The 15,204-nt window shown below is 41.4% G+C and overlaps 2 protein-coding genes across 2 annotated transcripts; one reads left to right on the top strand and one right to left on the bottom strand.

The window, feature by feature from the left end:
* Positions 1–7,772: 7,772 nt before the first annotated feature.
* LOC129595594 (serine protease inhibitor 42Dd-like) lies at positions 7,773–9,585 on the top strand. Its single transcript, XM_055492648.1, has 3 exons — positions 7,773–8,313; positions 8,401–9,082; positions 9,209–9,585. The coding sequence occupies exons 1-3, from the start codon at positions 7,927–7,929 to the stop codon at positions 9,394–9,396; spliced, it is 1,257 nt and encodes a 418-aa protein (XP_055348623.1). The 5' UTR covers positions 7,773–7,926; the 3' UTR covers positions 9,397–9,585.
* Positions 9,586–9,798: 213 nt separating this feature from the next.
* On the bottom strand, positions 9,799–12,578 carry LOC129595639 (uncharacterized). Its single transcript, XM_055492698.1, has 5 exons — positions 12,508–12,578; positions 11,850–12,295; positions 11,130–11,276; positions 10,776–11,022; positions 9,799–10,597 (listed from the first exon to the last, which is right to left on the bottom strand). Exons 2-5 carry the CDS (start codon positions 12,251–12,253, stop codon positions 10,088–10,090), a joined length of 1,308 nt encoding a protein of 435 aa, XP_055348673.1. The 5' UTR covers positions 12,254–12,295; positions 12,508–12,578; the 3' UTR covers positions 9,799–10,087.
* Between the last annotated feature and the right edge of the window lie 2,626 nt (positions 12,579–15,204).

Below are 15,204 nucleotides of genomic sequence, written 5' to 3' on the forward strand. Positions count from 1 at the left end.
AACGACTAGCAAGACAATCGACACGGACCGAACGAATAAAGGTTACCGTTACGCAGCTCCGAAATGGCACTGCTCATACTGGACGGTTAGATATTAAAACGGTTATAATAATACTAACGGTACTTCCCAAAAGCATTGGTTTTCGATGGGATATTATCAATGCAAGCAAGATGCATACATATCCCTCGTACATGTCTAACGCTTTTGCCGATTCCGGGTTCCAGTAATTTTAATGTTATCCCGAGTTTGTCATGGTTTATGCCCGTATTACATAGGAGTTGATGGTTTTATTTGGTTTTCGTATAATCAAGGATTGTGTTCCGTAATAATTGGAAGAATACACGTCAGTGTCTTTCGCTTAAGCGTCTGGATTCTGCAGCCCTGGAGTAGAATGATTACCGCCTACAATTCTACGGGTAGGTACTTAATACGCCTCCACTCCGGACCCATGGCTGATGCTTGGATGACATCATGACCATCCGTGATGCCGGAGCGCCCCTCACGCGAAAACGGTTTTGTATATTTCAGTTTTAACACCGAATCATAACTCTATACTTTAGTTTAACTTTGCAGCTTGCGCATTGTCGGAGGAATACAGTGGCGAACACAAAAAAATTTACTGGAAACCGCTCGGTCTTGTTAAAATCTTCAGAGAAATATTATGAGAGAAACGGTCCCATCGGTCGCTGAAAGCGAAGTTGCCACTATACTACGAAATTTTCTGACAGCATATTATGTTAAATACAGTGACGAACACATAACATGAAATGGATTGCAATCACTGTTATATCATTCTCAACTGACGATCGACTATGCGAGATCTATACGCTACCAGTTAATTGTGACTGGTATACGTTTTCTTAAGAAATAGATGAATCTTGTAAATGTAATAAGGCGCTGAATACTTAGCGGTGTTTAAAAAAAGCAACCCCGATATTGTAATGGCTGATTCATCTGCTTTGATTGTCCAAGTGAATGCATTGTTATTTTTGCCATACACTTTTCATATGAAAGCGGTTTCTATAAGGTTTAAAGTCAGCATACTTTGTACATCAAACAATGCATGCGGTTGTGCAGCTGTAAGCGTATCTCGAGTCTGTAGAACGAACACGTGTGACCCGGGCTGATTCTCACAAAAGAACCACAAGCACCGAAATGCTAAAAAACATGTAGCTGCATTAATCAGTTTATTAGTCTTCATCCTTATTGCTCAAATAATACTCTGGCTTCTTAGAATAATTTTGCTGCATCAACGAAGCACGAGCTACCCCATTCAGGAATATCAGCCCTGTCATTGTCACGTGATCACTAGACTGCGCAGCGAATCTCCACTACCGTTCAAGTACGCACAAATGTGCCGTAATATATTAAAGGGAAACCTACTACGGAGATTTAGCGGCAAATAATTTAGTTCTTTCTCTGTCTTCCAGGAAACCAAATACACCCACGAAAATGAAGAGTATGTGTTGGAAATACTGTCTTGTGTTTATCCTGTTTGTCCTTTTTCACGGACAAGCTGATGCGGACAACAGAGAGAGGATATGTGCCAATATGTACTGTAGATGGTGTACGGGTGGATCAGTACCAAGATGGCCATGGCTGTGTGGTGGTCGATACCAGCAGATTTGTACGTGCAATCCCGTCAGTCCGATTGATAATCCCGGTGGCTTCGATGTTGGGTAACGGAGACTGTTACCTGTCCTCGAAACAGCAAATTTCTTGCTAGTCTGGAGTGGAATAATGCTAGCTCTTGATATCCACTTACTTCGATTTCAATAGAATATCGGCGTTCGTCTACTGCCGCAATAGATTTTTATGGCAAAACTGTCTTACGGCATATCGTTCACTACCGAGTTTAGCGTCGTCTATGCTACGAATCCATAAAAATTTTTGTGGCTAGGGTGGTGCTGTGCTGCTGCTATGTTTACTGCGAATCTCTCCATATTAACCTTTACTTTTTAATTTTGTACGCAATAGGCAATTTTTTATACTGTGCAGTGTCCAGCTTTTTATACGTATCATCTTGATGTCAGTCAGTAAAAGCACAATTTGATTGGACACGGTGTTATTAAACTTCATTGAAAGACCTGATGTTTGCTTGACGTGCTACCAAACAATTGAGTAAACAAAATTTGTGTGACCTTTCCACCCTTTTCCTTGATCGAGTAAGTACGTGCCACTAATTCAGGATCAGTCTGGTTCATTGAGGGTTTGCGGCTACTGCAAGTAACGGCTCAGGGGAAACAAATTAATAAAAACTTTCCAGTGCACTTTATAATAGGTATGTACAGTAATTATATTGCTTTTCCATTATCTTTGCATTTGCATGAGATATGTGTTTCTTCAGCTGAATTACTTCAGCGAAATAAGTGTATTCGTCGTAAGAACATGCCGAATTGTCTCACTTTGACAAATCCGATCATCCTAAAGTATCGTAGATTTCTTGTCGATGCCACATTAACTATCATGTGTCCACTGAACATTGTCAAGAAGTCGAATAAACCGGCTAGAAATTGTTGTATAGAAACTTCCTTGCCGATTGCCGATACATTGTTAAGCCCGATGTTTACCCACACTAAAAGTTTTCATTGTTGGAGAGATGTGTTGCCACACGACAAAGGCAGAGACACTGCAACAGGTGCCATGACTTGACACTTTTTTTTCTTATGTTCTCGTTACAAAACAGAACCAAATATTTAAGAATATGCGGTCTTGCTCATTTAAAATTACACTGGACACCAAGTGAACGTTTTTTTACTTTTTAGCATGCCTGGTGCACTCCTTTATTCTAGGTGCTTGCACATTGTTACATTGCCCAGGCCGTCCCGGTTAGCCAGTGCCGACTCGGCAAAATATTGTTCCATTATCCGGCCGGCAAAACGTTTCTGTTGGAGTTTGCAAGCACAAAAAGGCTTGCTCGACAACAATGCGCACCCTCCAAACAACAAATAACCAGTCAGGTGACAACAAAGTAAACACACCGGTATAAGGCTTTTTACAGGTGGTGTACTTAATTGTGTTCATTATATTAATTTGTCGAAGTGAGCAGTTACAGTAGCCAAACTCCGTCGGTACAACATATTTGTACGTAGTCTCTGTGAGCAAAATAATAACGCCTTCACTTTTGAAATGTAGCAGTCGCGGTGTTTTAGAGTTCTACGTTTGCTTTTCCAGACAAGACACTTCAAGACCCTGACCGCAGGATAAAAATGGAAAGCCGGTCCTGGCCGTATTTCGTTATATTGTTGACCGTATCCGTCATGCTACAGGGCCGAGCTGATGCGAGGAACGGCACCCCCTTGAACGTTTGCGCAACGTTTTGCGGCGACGGATGCCAGAAAGCCATAGGGCCCAATGGATATTACACATACGGCGTCTGTGGAAATTTACTCTTTCGCTATTGTCAGTGCAAGATTAATTCGGTTCCTAGTGACATTGGCTAACGCACGAGTATATATCTATCAGTGTTGTTGCACGCAAAGATAGTCCCAGAAACACATACAGTAATCATTTTTGTCAGTGCTGCATTAATCGTGTGCCCATATGGAGCGGACTGAAAATTAAAATATTCTCTGAAGAATCGCCAGATCGAAATTTTACGGTAAAGCATACCAGAATCGCTTTATTGAGAATCTTGAATCATGACACCAAAGTAGCGATCACGCCATGATAAGAACACAAGGGCTTCAGCAGAAAGCAATAAGTTGGACAACAGCCGATTTTACGTAAACATTTCTAGCTAGCGACTGCCCACATTTTCTCGCGTAGCCTATGCATTTTGTAAGTATTTTAATGGCTCTTTAACCGACTTCGCACGTTGCTAACCGCGTGACCTAATGTTGCCTCAATCAGCCCAGTCCTAACCAACGTCTACACCAACGGTACCGCATCCACACTGTTGCTTCAGGAAGGAGCCGCAAAATCCGCCAAAGAAGTATGAACCGTATTGATTTCGTCCACCGGCATTCTGGCATCGATCGCTGCAGGTGTAACCACAAAACCATGCTTGCCCGCCCACTTGGCCCTGAACAAGGGCGAACGCAAGACACACGACAAAGCAGATCACAAGTGTATTTTTCATTCTAGCCAATGGACAATGTTTACTACCTGTCGTGTAAATGTGATAGCTACCCAAGATTTTCTATGCTTTGTGGCACACATCTTCGCAGCAAGGTTTTCTCGTTTTTATACGGCGGCAAGGCCCGGCAAAAACGTTCACGTGCCGACAAAAGCCGGGTTTTTGGCTCGCTTAGACAAGAACAAGGTGATATCAGCAGAGTTTCTATTCATGACGTAGGCTGAATAATGCCTGTTTACATTGCTTTATTATCGTTCCATTTTTCGGTATTGTTGTCAAGACCTCGATAATAAATTGTTTGGAAATCACGCGACAGAGTTTTGCAGCGGTTTTGCAAACACAGCATCTGGAAGCCTAGCATGACATTCAATAGGTCACAGACTCACTGATACTGGCGCGTCCAGTAAACGTAGAGTAGTAGTTGTCTTCAACATGATTGTAGGGGGATGTTCCGGGTCTTTTATTGTAAATGTGCTGTATCGGCACTGCGTATTTTTAACGCCCGTGATCAACAACGGAAGAAAAGTATTCCGAGTAAACACAGCTTCTAACAATGGCAGGGACTACTGCGTAGCAGTGTAGGTTGTGCATCGATGCAAGAAAAACGAATAATTTTTGCTACACTGAACTGTACTCCGTCTTGCGGTCTGATGTTACTCGTTGTGGTGTCGGCGACATTATACTAGGTATGCATGGCGTCGATGGCGATTTCTTCGTCGTTGAAACAAAAGGAAACCGAAGTATGGACCCAACAATCTCACGCTCTTAATTCGAAGCATGGAAGCGTAATGGGAGATAACTGTTAAATATTATAGTTGTTATGAAATAATTGACTCCGCGGGATTGGTTGCCGTAATATAACTGTTGGGTTGGGTGCAACAAATTTTTTATTTGGATTCCAAATAGATAGTGCAATGGCGTATGTATCAAGATTACAGACTCTGCATGTGCGTTGCCATTAAGTTGGAAGCATCAATAAGTTGTTACCTCAAAATCTTCAGAATAGTTTTACGGATCGTATTTTGCCGTCAGAATTGCATGTTCCTCGCATTTACTTTCCTTCTTTATTCTTGTCCAGTTTGCTTTGCTTGAAGCTAATTATATAAACCTTTTTCTCAGGAACTCTGTGCCTTATGCACTATTGTACACACAGCTAATAAACGTTTTGCGATGACCTTGCGTTATGTTGCTCTTTTACCGACTCTACCAACTGTGATCATCCACTGGACCGCACTCGTTTGTTCTATTCCCTATTTTTATTTTCCTTTTTATTAGCTTTCACCAACCAGCTTTTCATTCGTTGCACTGGTTCTTGACCGTATGCTAACGGTAACATGAACTCTCATATGCCGGTTACAAAGCGCACACTGCCTCACGAGTGTATTTACATCATTTCCAACGTCTATGGCTGAATTCTATACAATAAAAAAGCTTAATATATAAATTTAAATGCAGAATACCAGATAGTCGGCATAAAAAAAGCAGTGCCTTAGGCGATCTTACCATTCTTCGATACTGTTATTTGGCTACTTCGTATATGTATTTCCATCGACGTTGGCTGTTAGTGGGCTTATAAAAGTTTGAACAGTCGCGCGTTAAGCGAAATCTGTTAAGGGCGAATAATGTTCAATTACAGTACAATACATACTGTTCGTGTAAACCTAAAGTACTCGGGTAGTACAGAGTCATCGGGAATTTTCTTTGCATCGCTTATTGATTCGACCCAGCTAATGATGTTACCTCAAAATCATTTTTCAGCACTAATGTGACCCCGTTGATAGAATCGATAATCATGCATTACAGCCATTATTGGCAGCCACAGGCATTTATAGACCACACTTTACCAGGTTAGCATCAGTCTGGCTATCTAGAATCGTAATCGGAAGGTACAGAGTATGATACTCTAAATTATCTGGCAATTTGCAGACAACAAACTTAACACAATGTGAATTACGCCAATGCAAAAGGTTCTGCCATAAGATGGTCAAATTCTGCCGCAGTTATACGAAGGTTCAAACGTAATTCATAAGTAGAGGTTGATTTACAGAGTACTGTAAAGCGGTGAAAGGTCCAATTGGCGCATCACTTCTCGGTGGAATCACCGTCATCTAGCGGCCAATGTCCGCTCCACCAGCAAGACAAGGACATGCACAGGTACAACCTGTGGAAGCAGTACTGGCACTATAATAACACTGACAAGTTTGTCCAAAGTATCCTCCACATGACCCGCTGTTGAAGTATCCCTTTTGCCCCATCGTTCTTTTGCACCGGTCATTGCAGTCGCTATCGCCTCTCGAATTTGCACAGTTGCCGGCTGTACCGTCATATATCCCCGCAGCAAGGTTTGCGAAGACGACGAGTATCGTGAGCATGAGCACAGCAAAATAAATGCACAATGTGTTATTCATCTTGGACGGTAATTAAAGTAGAACTGCACTTAATTTTATCGCTAATGGGCATGCCGAGATTTTGAGGATGGCAGGAAAACAGACAATCCTGTCATCGCACCAGCGATCGTTTATATACTTATGACAGACTGTGTAATTTTGTAGTAGAATCTTGGTACATACTACATACATACGAGGCATGTACAATATGCGGTTGGCTGGGAGTAGATTTAAGCGCGACACATGACGATGACATCGGTAATATTCATGCGTCGCTCTCTCGCATAGAGCGTCAATTGTCCACTCTTTGGTTTGTCTTGCAGTCTGTCTAACGTTTTACATTTTAAAGATAACAAAAATTTTCTATCAAAAGTGTGTATGATATTTTTTTGCACCGGTCAGCGCTCGAAGTGTTACTGATCGTTATCACTGGTGATATCTATATGAATAAATACTTTGCATTGACGCTATTATAACCTCCCAAGTGCTGATTCGTTATAGTCGCTAAAAGCATTTTATTGACTCTAGTGAGATGGGTTTTAAAAACCCAACTTTTCCAACCATAGTTTTGTGCTCTATCGACAATGATCCTGACAATGAGGGAAAGTGCCTAGTAACAGCTGTGTAACGAGTACGCAGAATATACGTCAAATGCGCTCCCACGGTTGACCTTTGTCAACGACATAAAAATGAAACATCAATGACTGCAGCGAGAAATGCCTGTAATCGTAGTTCGCTTGTAAAATACTTAATTAAGACAAGTCGGGTCCAAAACATTGTTTCTATAAATATGCAGTCTGATAGAGAATCGTTAACACGAGTAGTTTGGCTTACTGCGATTATTTGTATCTTTAACACAGCAAACGTGGTGTTTCCCAATAAGTAAAATGCAGATGGCAACGTGTTCTTATGGGAAATGTTCAGCAGGCGCTCATATATATTTTGTTATTCTGAGTGTTTTAACATTACAATTTGCATCCAGTTTTACGGTTGCATTTACGGTATCGTTTTCTTCGTAACGCAGAACAGAAGTAATGATTAGTACATACTACTTGTATACCGTAAATAAACAAAGAAATAAATTGTTAGTGAGACAGTTGAGTCACTAGAACCTCAATAAAAAAGTTTCCACGCAAATGCCTAAAGGATACAAAGTTTTCCGATGCGAACAACCGATAACAAGTTAGAACTGCACATTACTGGTACATTCTTGCACATTACTGCTAATGGGCAGGGCTTACCCGGTGTTTCCGTTAAGTAACGATGAATCGTACAATTTCCAAGTTTCTCTTGTGTGTTTTGGTTACAGTAATTATGCTTTACGAACATGCGACGTTGGACTGTTTATAAGCACTACAGTACAGCACAGCGTAACACAGACAGTGGTTACTGAGCGTCATTTTATTGCAACACCGGCTACTCGAGCTCTCCGTAGTTTTTCGAATTTGACCAACTTCTACCATGTCTAGATCCATTCAACCAGGTTTTTCCGGGCAGTTGGACCTGACACCGTCCATCAGCAGTGTGTCCGTAAACTTGTACAATGCTGCAACCGCACAGACGCCCACGGGGAATTTAATGGTCTCGCCGCTGAGCATTATGTACTGTACAATGCTGGTGTTTCTGGGAGCCAAGGGCAAGACCCGGAATAATCTTTACACAGCGCTGGATTTTAACAAAGCAGCTAGGAACGGACAAGCTGCTAATGATGCGATCGTCGACGCCTTCAGCAACTTAATGAACCATATGAAAATGTCGTCGGTTGCAAATAATTCAGTGACTTCCGGCAAGCATGTTGAAATGTGGAAGCAAAGTGGGGATCCTATGCAGCTGACCTTAGCTAATGGGGTAAGCTATTTTCGCCACAAGAGTTACTGCTTACTAGTAATTAAATTTATTAATTATTAATGTTTATTAATAATTGCCGTCTATTAGGTGTTTATTCGCAGCGGACTGAATTTAAACACCAGATACGCTACTACAGTCAGTAGTAAGCTTAAAGCTACCATTCAAGAAAAGAACTTCAAGACCAATAGCGAAGGTGCACGCCGTGACATTAACCGTTGGGTGGAAAACAACACCGCTGGGAAAATTAAACACCTGCTTCCACCAGGAGCGGTTACGAAGGACACTCAAGGTGTCATGGCAAATGCTATTTATTTCAAAGCCTCCTGGGACTCTGCTTTTGAAGAGTCCAACACGTTTAACTCGAAATTCACTCTACTGAACGGTCGAACCGTTTCCGTCAAAATGATGCGCCAAACCACAAAATGGCGGTATGCCACTGACGACAGGCTGGACATTCAGTATTTGGAGATACCGTACATGGATGACGAAGCGTCTATGCTGGTTTTTCTACCCAGGAAGAAAGCCGGTTTGCGAGTGCTAGAGCGAGAACTAACGGCGCAGATGATTAACGATCTATCTAGTCGATCCAGGAACACAAAGGTCAACCTGCAGTTGCCTAAGTTTAAAGTGGAAAGCCAGTTTGATCTGAAAGCCTTGTTAGAAAAACTCGGTGTGAAGGACCTCTTCACAGATGGTTCGGATTTGAGCGGAATTGTCAGCCAGGGGCCGGGATTAAAAATCTCACAAGGTTTCCATAAAACCTTTATCGGTACGTCAGATAGGCAATATATATTAGGCATTAACTGTAAATAAATTGGCACACGCATTTTTTAACTGAATTCCCGAAATGTGTTTGATAAGGAGAGAGTATAATAATTTGATTTTTAACGTTTAGAAGTGGACGAGAAAGGAACGGAGGCGGCCGGGGCCAGTGCTGTGATGATGGTGGAAACTCTCTCGGCCATTTTTCCTCCCAGAGTGGAACTCCCCATTGATTTTATCGCTGACCATCCGTTCATGTACGCCATCCGGCATAATCCGTCCAAAGCGATTTTGTTTATTGGACGCCACGAAAGCTTTTAGTTCTTTTCGCAAAATCTCTACCTTCTGTAACTGTCAACCAAAGAACTCGTGAAAAAAATGAACGACGTCTGAATATACGAGTATTTAATTTTGTATAGGAGTATACAGATACAATCATTGTTTGTATTGTACATTGTGTGTGAAGCTCAAATACAGCAGCATGCCAATCACAGATTTGAAACTAATGTAAACAGTAAAATATACGATGTGCAGATTTTCCTGGAAATTCTACATTAATTCCAGTTTTTTTCGCAGCAGATAAGTGTCTGGCAGGAAAAGTGCAGTAAGGCTTTTAGTATTATGATTGCTGAATTAGATTTGCCAACTTTCTGAGATATCAAGCCCGTCTTTCTTAACCTTGGAGCACGGGAAAAACACATAAAAAACTACGCCACGTTTGATTCCTCATACAAAGCGGGCTCATTTTCATATAAAAATTAATAAAACTGGCCAGAGAATCGTGGTCTCCTTTTAAAATAAGCTGCAACAGCAAAATTATATATGTACAAATTACAATACAATACGAAGTAATGGATGTTATAATTTTATTATGGACTGCTTTAATAAAAGCAATAAACATGTGCAAAAGTTTATTAACACGTTATATTCTGCCTGCACAAGCTGGTGGCACAGTTTTACTGACAGTTGGAGATTGTTGTTGTTGTGGCGGAAGTATCCGGAGTTGCACTATTTACGCGGCTGACGCTGATGTCGAAAGTCCCGTTTCGAAGCACATACAGAACCACCACGATCCAGTATGGTATACGTAAGAACCGTTCATGGACATCAGAGAGGTAAACAATTTGAAGAAATGCTCACGGAAATTCCTCGTGGTGACAAGATAAGTGAAAAATGTAAATGAATACCCAGCGTACATGGCAATGTCGACAAAAGGCCCGACAACCATTTCAACCGTCCAGTCGTAATGTAAATTGCTTAGGGAAAACAAGCAAGACTCAACGACCATTGGGAATCTGGTGACAAGATACAATGCCGAACTGCTAAGCAGGATGAGGGTAGTGCCCGCGTCGGAGCGACCGGGACTCGAATCATTTTGCTTTAAGCTGGACCGCGACCGCCACGACTGTAGCTGTTGAAGGCGCATTTGGCTGATGGTTGAGCGGTGCTGCCGGCTGAGAAACACGATCAGACAAACGCTTGGGATCAAGATAAGGATAAAGGTCACGATTTGCACAATGACCTGCCAGCGAAGATACATAGTAGAATGATAACCTTGTATCAAGGAAATAAAGTCTTGTACTTGTATCTGGAACTACCGAGCTGAAACGGTACGTAAGTATCCCCCTTACATTTGAAGTATAAATTAACTTATTCCGTGCATAAGATCGATACTCACAGAGTAGTATAAGCTTCCTTACCGTAGAGGCGCCGTCCATCTTCAACCATCGAGTAAACCAAACTGGCGCTCTGGTAGGGTGCAAAACATCGTCTATACGATCGGCATAGTACAAGTAGGAACCGACAAAAGGGAATACGCCAATCGGTAACGCTACGACAAGTAGGATCGCTATTATGATCCAGGCCGTCGACACGCGTTGCAACGGTCTGAAGCGGAATGGGCTAATAACTATCAGCAGTCTTTCCCAGCTAAACGCTACTAGTATCCTAAAATATATCGGGAATCAAAATCATTGAGGCCAAGACACCAAAGATGGTCGTACAGATGATTCGTACTGAGTCTTCTGGTCAATCCAGACCAGATCTGATCTTACCAGTCAGAGCACTGCATGCAGATTTGCTGAAACCATGCGGTACACCCACCCAGGAGGCCCAGTTTTGTGGTTACGTCCGAATTATTCTCAAACGGCAGGTTGTACTGTATCCCTATATTCACCACGCAAAAGGGCAATCCTAACCATCTAAATAATTTAGGAATTCGTAAGTGTTCATATTGTTTTAAGAACTGACGGGAAGCCATTAATTTTACGATGCTGAAAAAATATTAATATGTACACACCGACAATTTAAGACAAAGCTAGACAAAACTACGAGGACTCGTAATTGTTGGCAGCCAAGGAGATAACGATGCGGCACATACTTCACGCTTTACAACGGTATGTTGTATTGTAAATTTTATATCAGGGAAATACAATATAACGTAATTGTTGGCAATATAATAAATATAATATATAATATAACATATAATAACATATAACATATAATATATGTATATTATATATATGAAATATAATATAACGTAATTGTTGGCAGCCAAGGAGATAACGATGCGGCACATACTTCACGCTTTACAACGGTATGTTTTATTGTAAATTTTAATATCAGGGACAATGCCAATTCATTTTACTTCGGAAACCTGCTTTCTCCTGAGCGAGTGCACATGCTGAAATAAATTCTGAATGCGCCTAATGGTAAGCTGCACGAAAACCCGTTGTACAACATCGACACCCGTACATAAGTTGCAAAGTACTTACAGAGCACCGAGATCGGCAACGGCAGTTCCCAACATATAACACCGTGCAGATGTTTTCCAGTTGCGCAGATTGCGCATTAGGATTACCAGATTGAGTACGTTGCCGATGGTGCAAACCAGCAGAAGAGGTAGATATGCGAAAATGTAGAATAAGTACACCTGTTCTAGTTGATGTTTGTTGTACTGACAGGGGATGATGCCACTTCCGACTTCGGCTCTTGACGTCCAGTTATCACTGCAGAACGTAGTAAACGGAGTACTATTTTCCCATGAGGTTATGTCCCCTGCATCGTTTGCCAATGAAGTTATGTTTTCCGTATCATTTTCCAGGGAAGTCATGTCGTCTGTATCCTCTACCCATGCAGTTATGTCCTGCGTATCGTTTGCTAATGAAATAATTTCCATCTTCGTTAACTGATTAACTCTTTGGCCTGGCAGTCAGTTAACCTATAGACAACAACTCTTATTTTAGACATTCAGCATCCAAACACTCAGCAGCAGTGCAGATGTAATAAACAATAAAATAAAGTGAATCAAAATATGTAACAAACTGAATGTAACAAAATGTAACAAAATGTAACGAAATGCAAAACAGAAAACAATAAAGCAGAAAAAAGATCGAGAGGCAGTAAGCTTTCACAGTGTAGTACAATTTTCACCTTTGTTTCTGGTTGTAATATATCGTTATGCCAACTAATCTACGGTAAGAGTTACTCGTACCAAGTGTTGTCAACTAGAAAACATTATGAAAAAGATTAGAACGTCTAATCGCAACCCTAATCATTGCCACATAAACTGGTAGAGCAAAATTACCCTTCTGGCGAAAATCCATCTGAACTGGTTTGTAATATTAATATAATTAGTATTACTCTATTTATCCTGAACAAACCACAGTTAATACAGCCGATTTTAAGTTCCAGTAGCGTCTCGGTAGAGACAGAGCTAACGCTAATAAACCCTAGCTACAAATTACTTCCGTTAACGTTAGACGGATTTCTCAATATCGATACTGAAGTACCGTAGGTTTTATTGCTTTTTGGTGAAAATACACTTAGTCACTCTGTTGATTGCCCTAGGTAAAGTTCTTTCGCCAGTTGACGCATTCACTGATTCACACCTAGGACGAAGTACACTTCTTTTGGTTGGTGAAACAATCTGTGAAGTGTGAACGTAACCAGCTTCTAAATTTTACAGTTTACGGTGTATACGTTCGACCTTTCGGTTGGGGGTTGGGAAAGTAGGCTCTCGACAACGGTGATCCGCGTGTGCACAACAAATCAGCCAGCACAACAGAGGAAGCTAGACGCGCGTATTATTCAGGCGACGCTGCTGACCATTGGCTTGTTTCCGAAACGACACTACTGCGACAGCGAAGGCAAAAGATTAAGCGACGATTTGGACTAATACGGGTTAGAGTGTCGTGTTGTCGTCGACAGCCGAGCATGCTGGGCCACCACTAACCTCTCAGCAAAAATCGTCTAGCATTATAATCACTTTTTATTTTAATGATTTGTATTTTTTTCTGGATTCTGGATACCGTAGTTAATATTCTGTTTTGCGGAAGATGCGAAAAAAGTTTTGCGCGCAGCCGGAAATGCGGAAACAGAAACCAGATAAACAGTTCTTGGGAAACATTACGGAAATGTCTTCTCTTGAGAGAGCCTGTAAGGCACTTTAAGATACTGTAGATCCGACAGATTACATCTCTGGCACAGGGCTGCACCTGTCGGATTAATAATCCCGCGCTTTTCATTGAAAGTAAATAAATTAATTAAAGTGCTCCAGATGTCTTGGTTGCGGAAACAGCTTAAGTGGCAAAACTGGTTTCTCTCAGCATGTGCAGCTTCCGTTCTCCCGTATTGGTTAATACACAAATTCCTGCTTGTCTGCTTGCTAAATAATGAAAGTGATTGTCTGTCTGTTTGTCTGGTTCATTTAATGACAAACGTAAAATACCACGAAGAAACTGATTTTTAATGCAACAATTTTAGTACATCCAGGCGATTTTGCTGTCTTATAGGCGCGGCACAAGATCGCGCTGCATAACGGGCGCAACACGCAGCAAGTGGGCATTAGCGGTATTTCATTTTTAATTAATAATAATAATGGGTTTAACTGGATTGGGCATAAAATATTGCAGTCACAGACTCACATGCACGTACAATTTATTACGTCTCATCAGTATGCGTTCTTTGTATTGCCAGAAAATGCTTGCACGGTTGAGATACGTACATGCAGCCATTTTGTTTGCATTTATTTGCCAAAGCACACCCTTGAATTACTTTTTGATCACCTCATAAACCAGTACGTATAGATGTTCTTAAGCCCTGCCCCCTTCGTCAACCCATCAGGGTGCCCTTCCCCACGTACTTCATGACCTTTCAATGCCTTTGCTTAGCGTCGTAACCGGTAACGCTCGGTTTATCGCTATATCGTTTGCGGCATGTAAGAAAGCTAGATAAGGTTACATACGGGTACATAAGGTTTCTACAGGCAGTTATGGTAATTACTATTTAGACAGGGTTATATTATTCAGTCTGCCTATTACGGCGTTTCTTGTATATTTTACCCGGCACGCACGCCCAATCAGTTAGCATAACGCATCGCCTCAGAAGGCGCATCATAACGGCGCAGCTACTACCGGAACTGTTGGATTGTTGTCCTCCGACGAGAGATTCGACAGCGCTGACGACCGGCGCCGACTATACAAGCGGTCCCGTTGCGGCGGTTATTCCTATGTTTCTACTGATTATGACTGCTGTGTTTCTTCCATTGTTTCTTTTATTGTTTCTCCCATTGTTTCTCCCACTGTTTCTCCCACTGTTTCTCCCACTGTGTCGCGCCTGATCCCTTTTTCAATTTTCATGTTTCGTAAAGTATTGTTTGTATTGCTTTGGTTGTATGTTTTACGTTTCTTAACAGAATTTTTTGGTGTCGGACACCAAAATTTTTTGGTGTTGGACACCAAAATTTTTTGGTGTTTTCAATTGCAGATTTTTTGGTGTTGGACACCAGACTTTTTTGGTGTCGGACACCAGAATTTTTTGGTGTTTGTGTTTCTTAATTTTTTGGTGTTGGACACCAGAAATTTTTGGTGTCGGACACCAGAATTTTTTGGTGTTGGACACCAGACTTTTTTGGTGTCGGACACCAGAAATTTTTGGTGTCGGACACCAGAATTTTTTGGTGTTGGACACCAGACTTTTTTGGTGTCGGACACCAGAATTTTTTGGTGTTTGTGTTTTTTAATTTTTTGGTGTTGGACACCAGAATTTTTTGGTGTTTGTGTTTCTTAATTTTTTGGTGTCGGACACCAGAATTCTTTGGTGTTGGACACCAGGCTTTTTTGGTGTCGG

Source organism: Paramacrobiotus metropolitanus, unplaced genomic scaffold, assembly GCF_019649055.1.
Source record: "Paramacrobiotus metropolitanus isolate TYO unplaced genomic scaffold, Prichtersi_v1.0 Parri_scaffold0000080, whole genome shotgun sequence".
In the NCBI taxonomy this organism is placed as follows: Eukaryota; Metazoa; Tardigrada; class Eutardigrada; order Parachela; family Macrobiotidae; genus Paramacrobiotus; species Paramacrobiotus metropolitanus.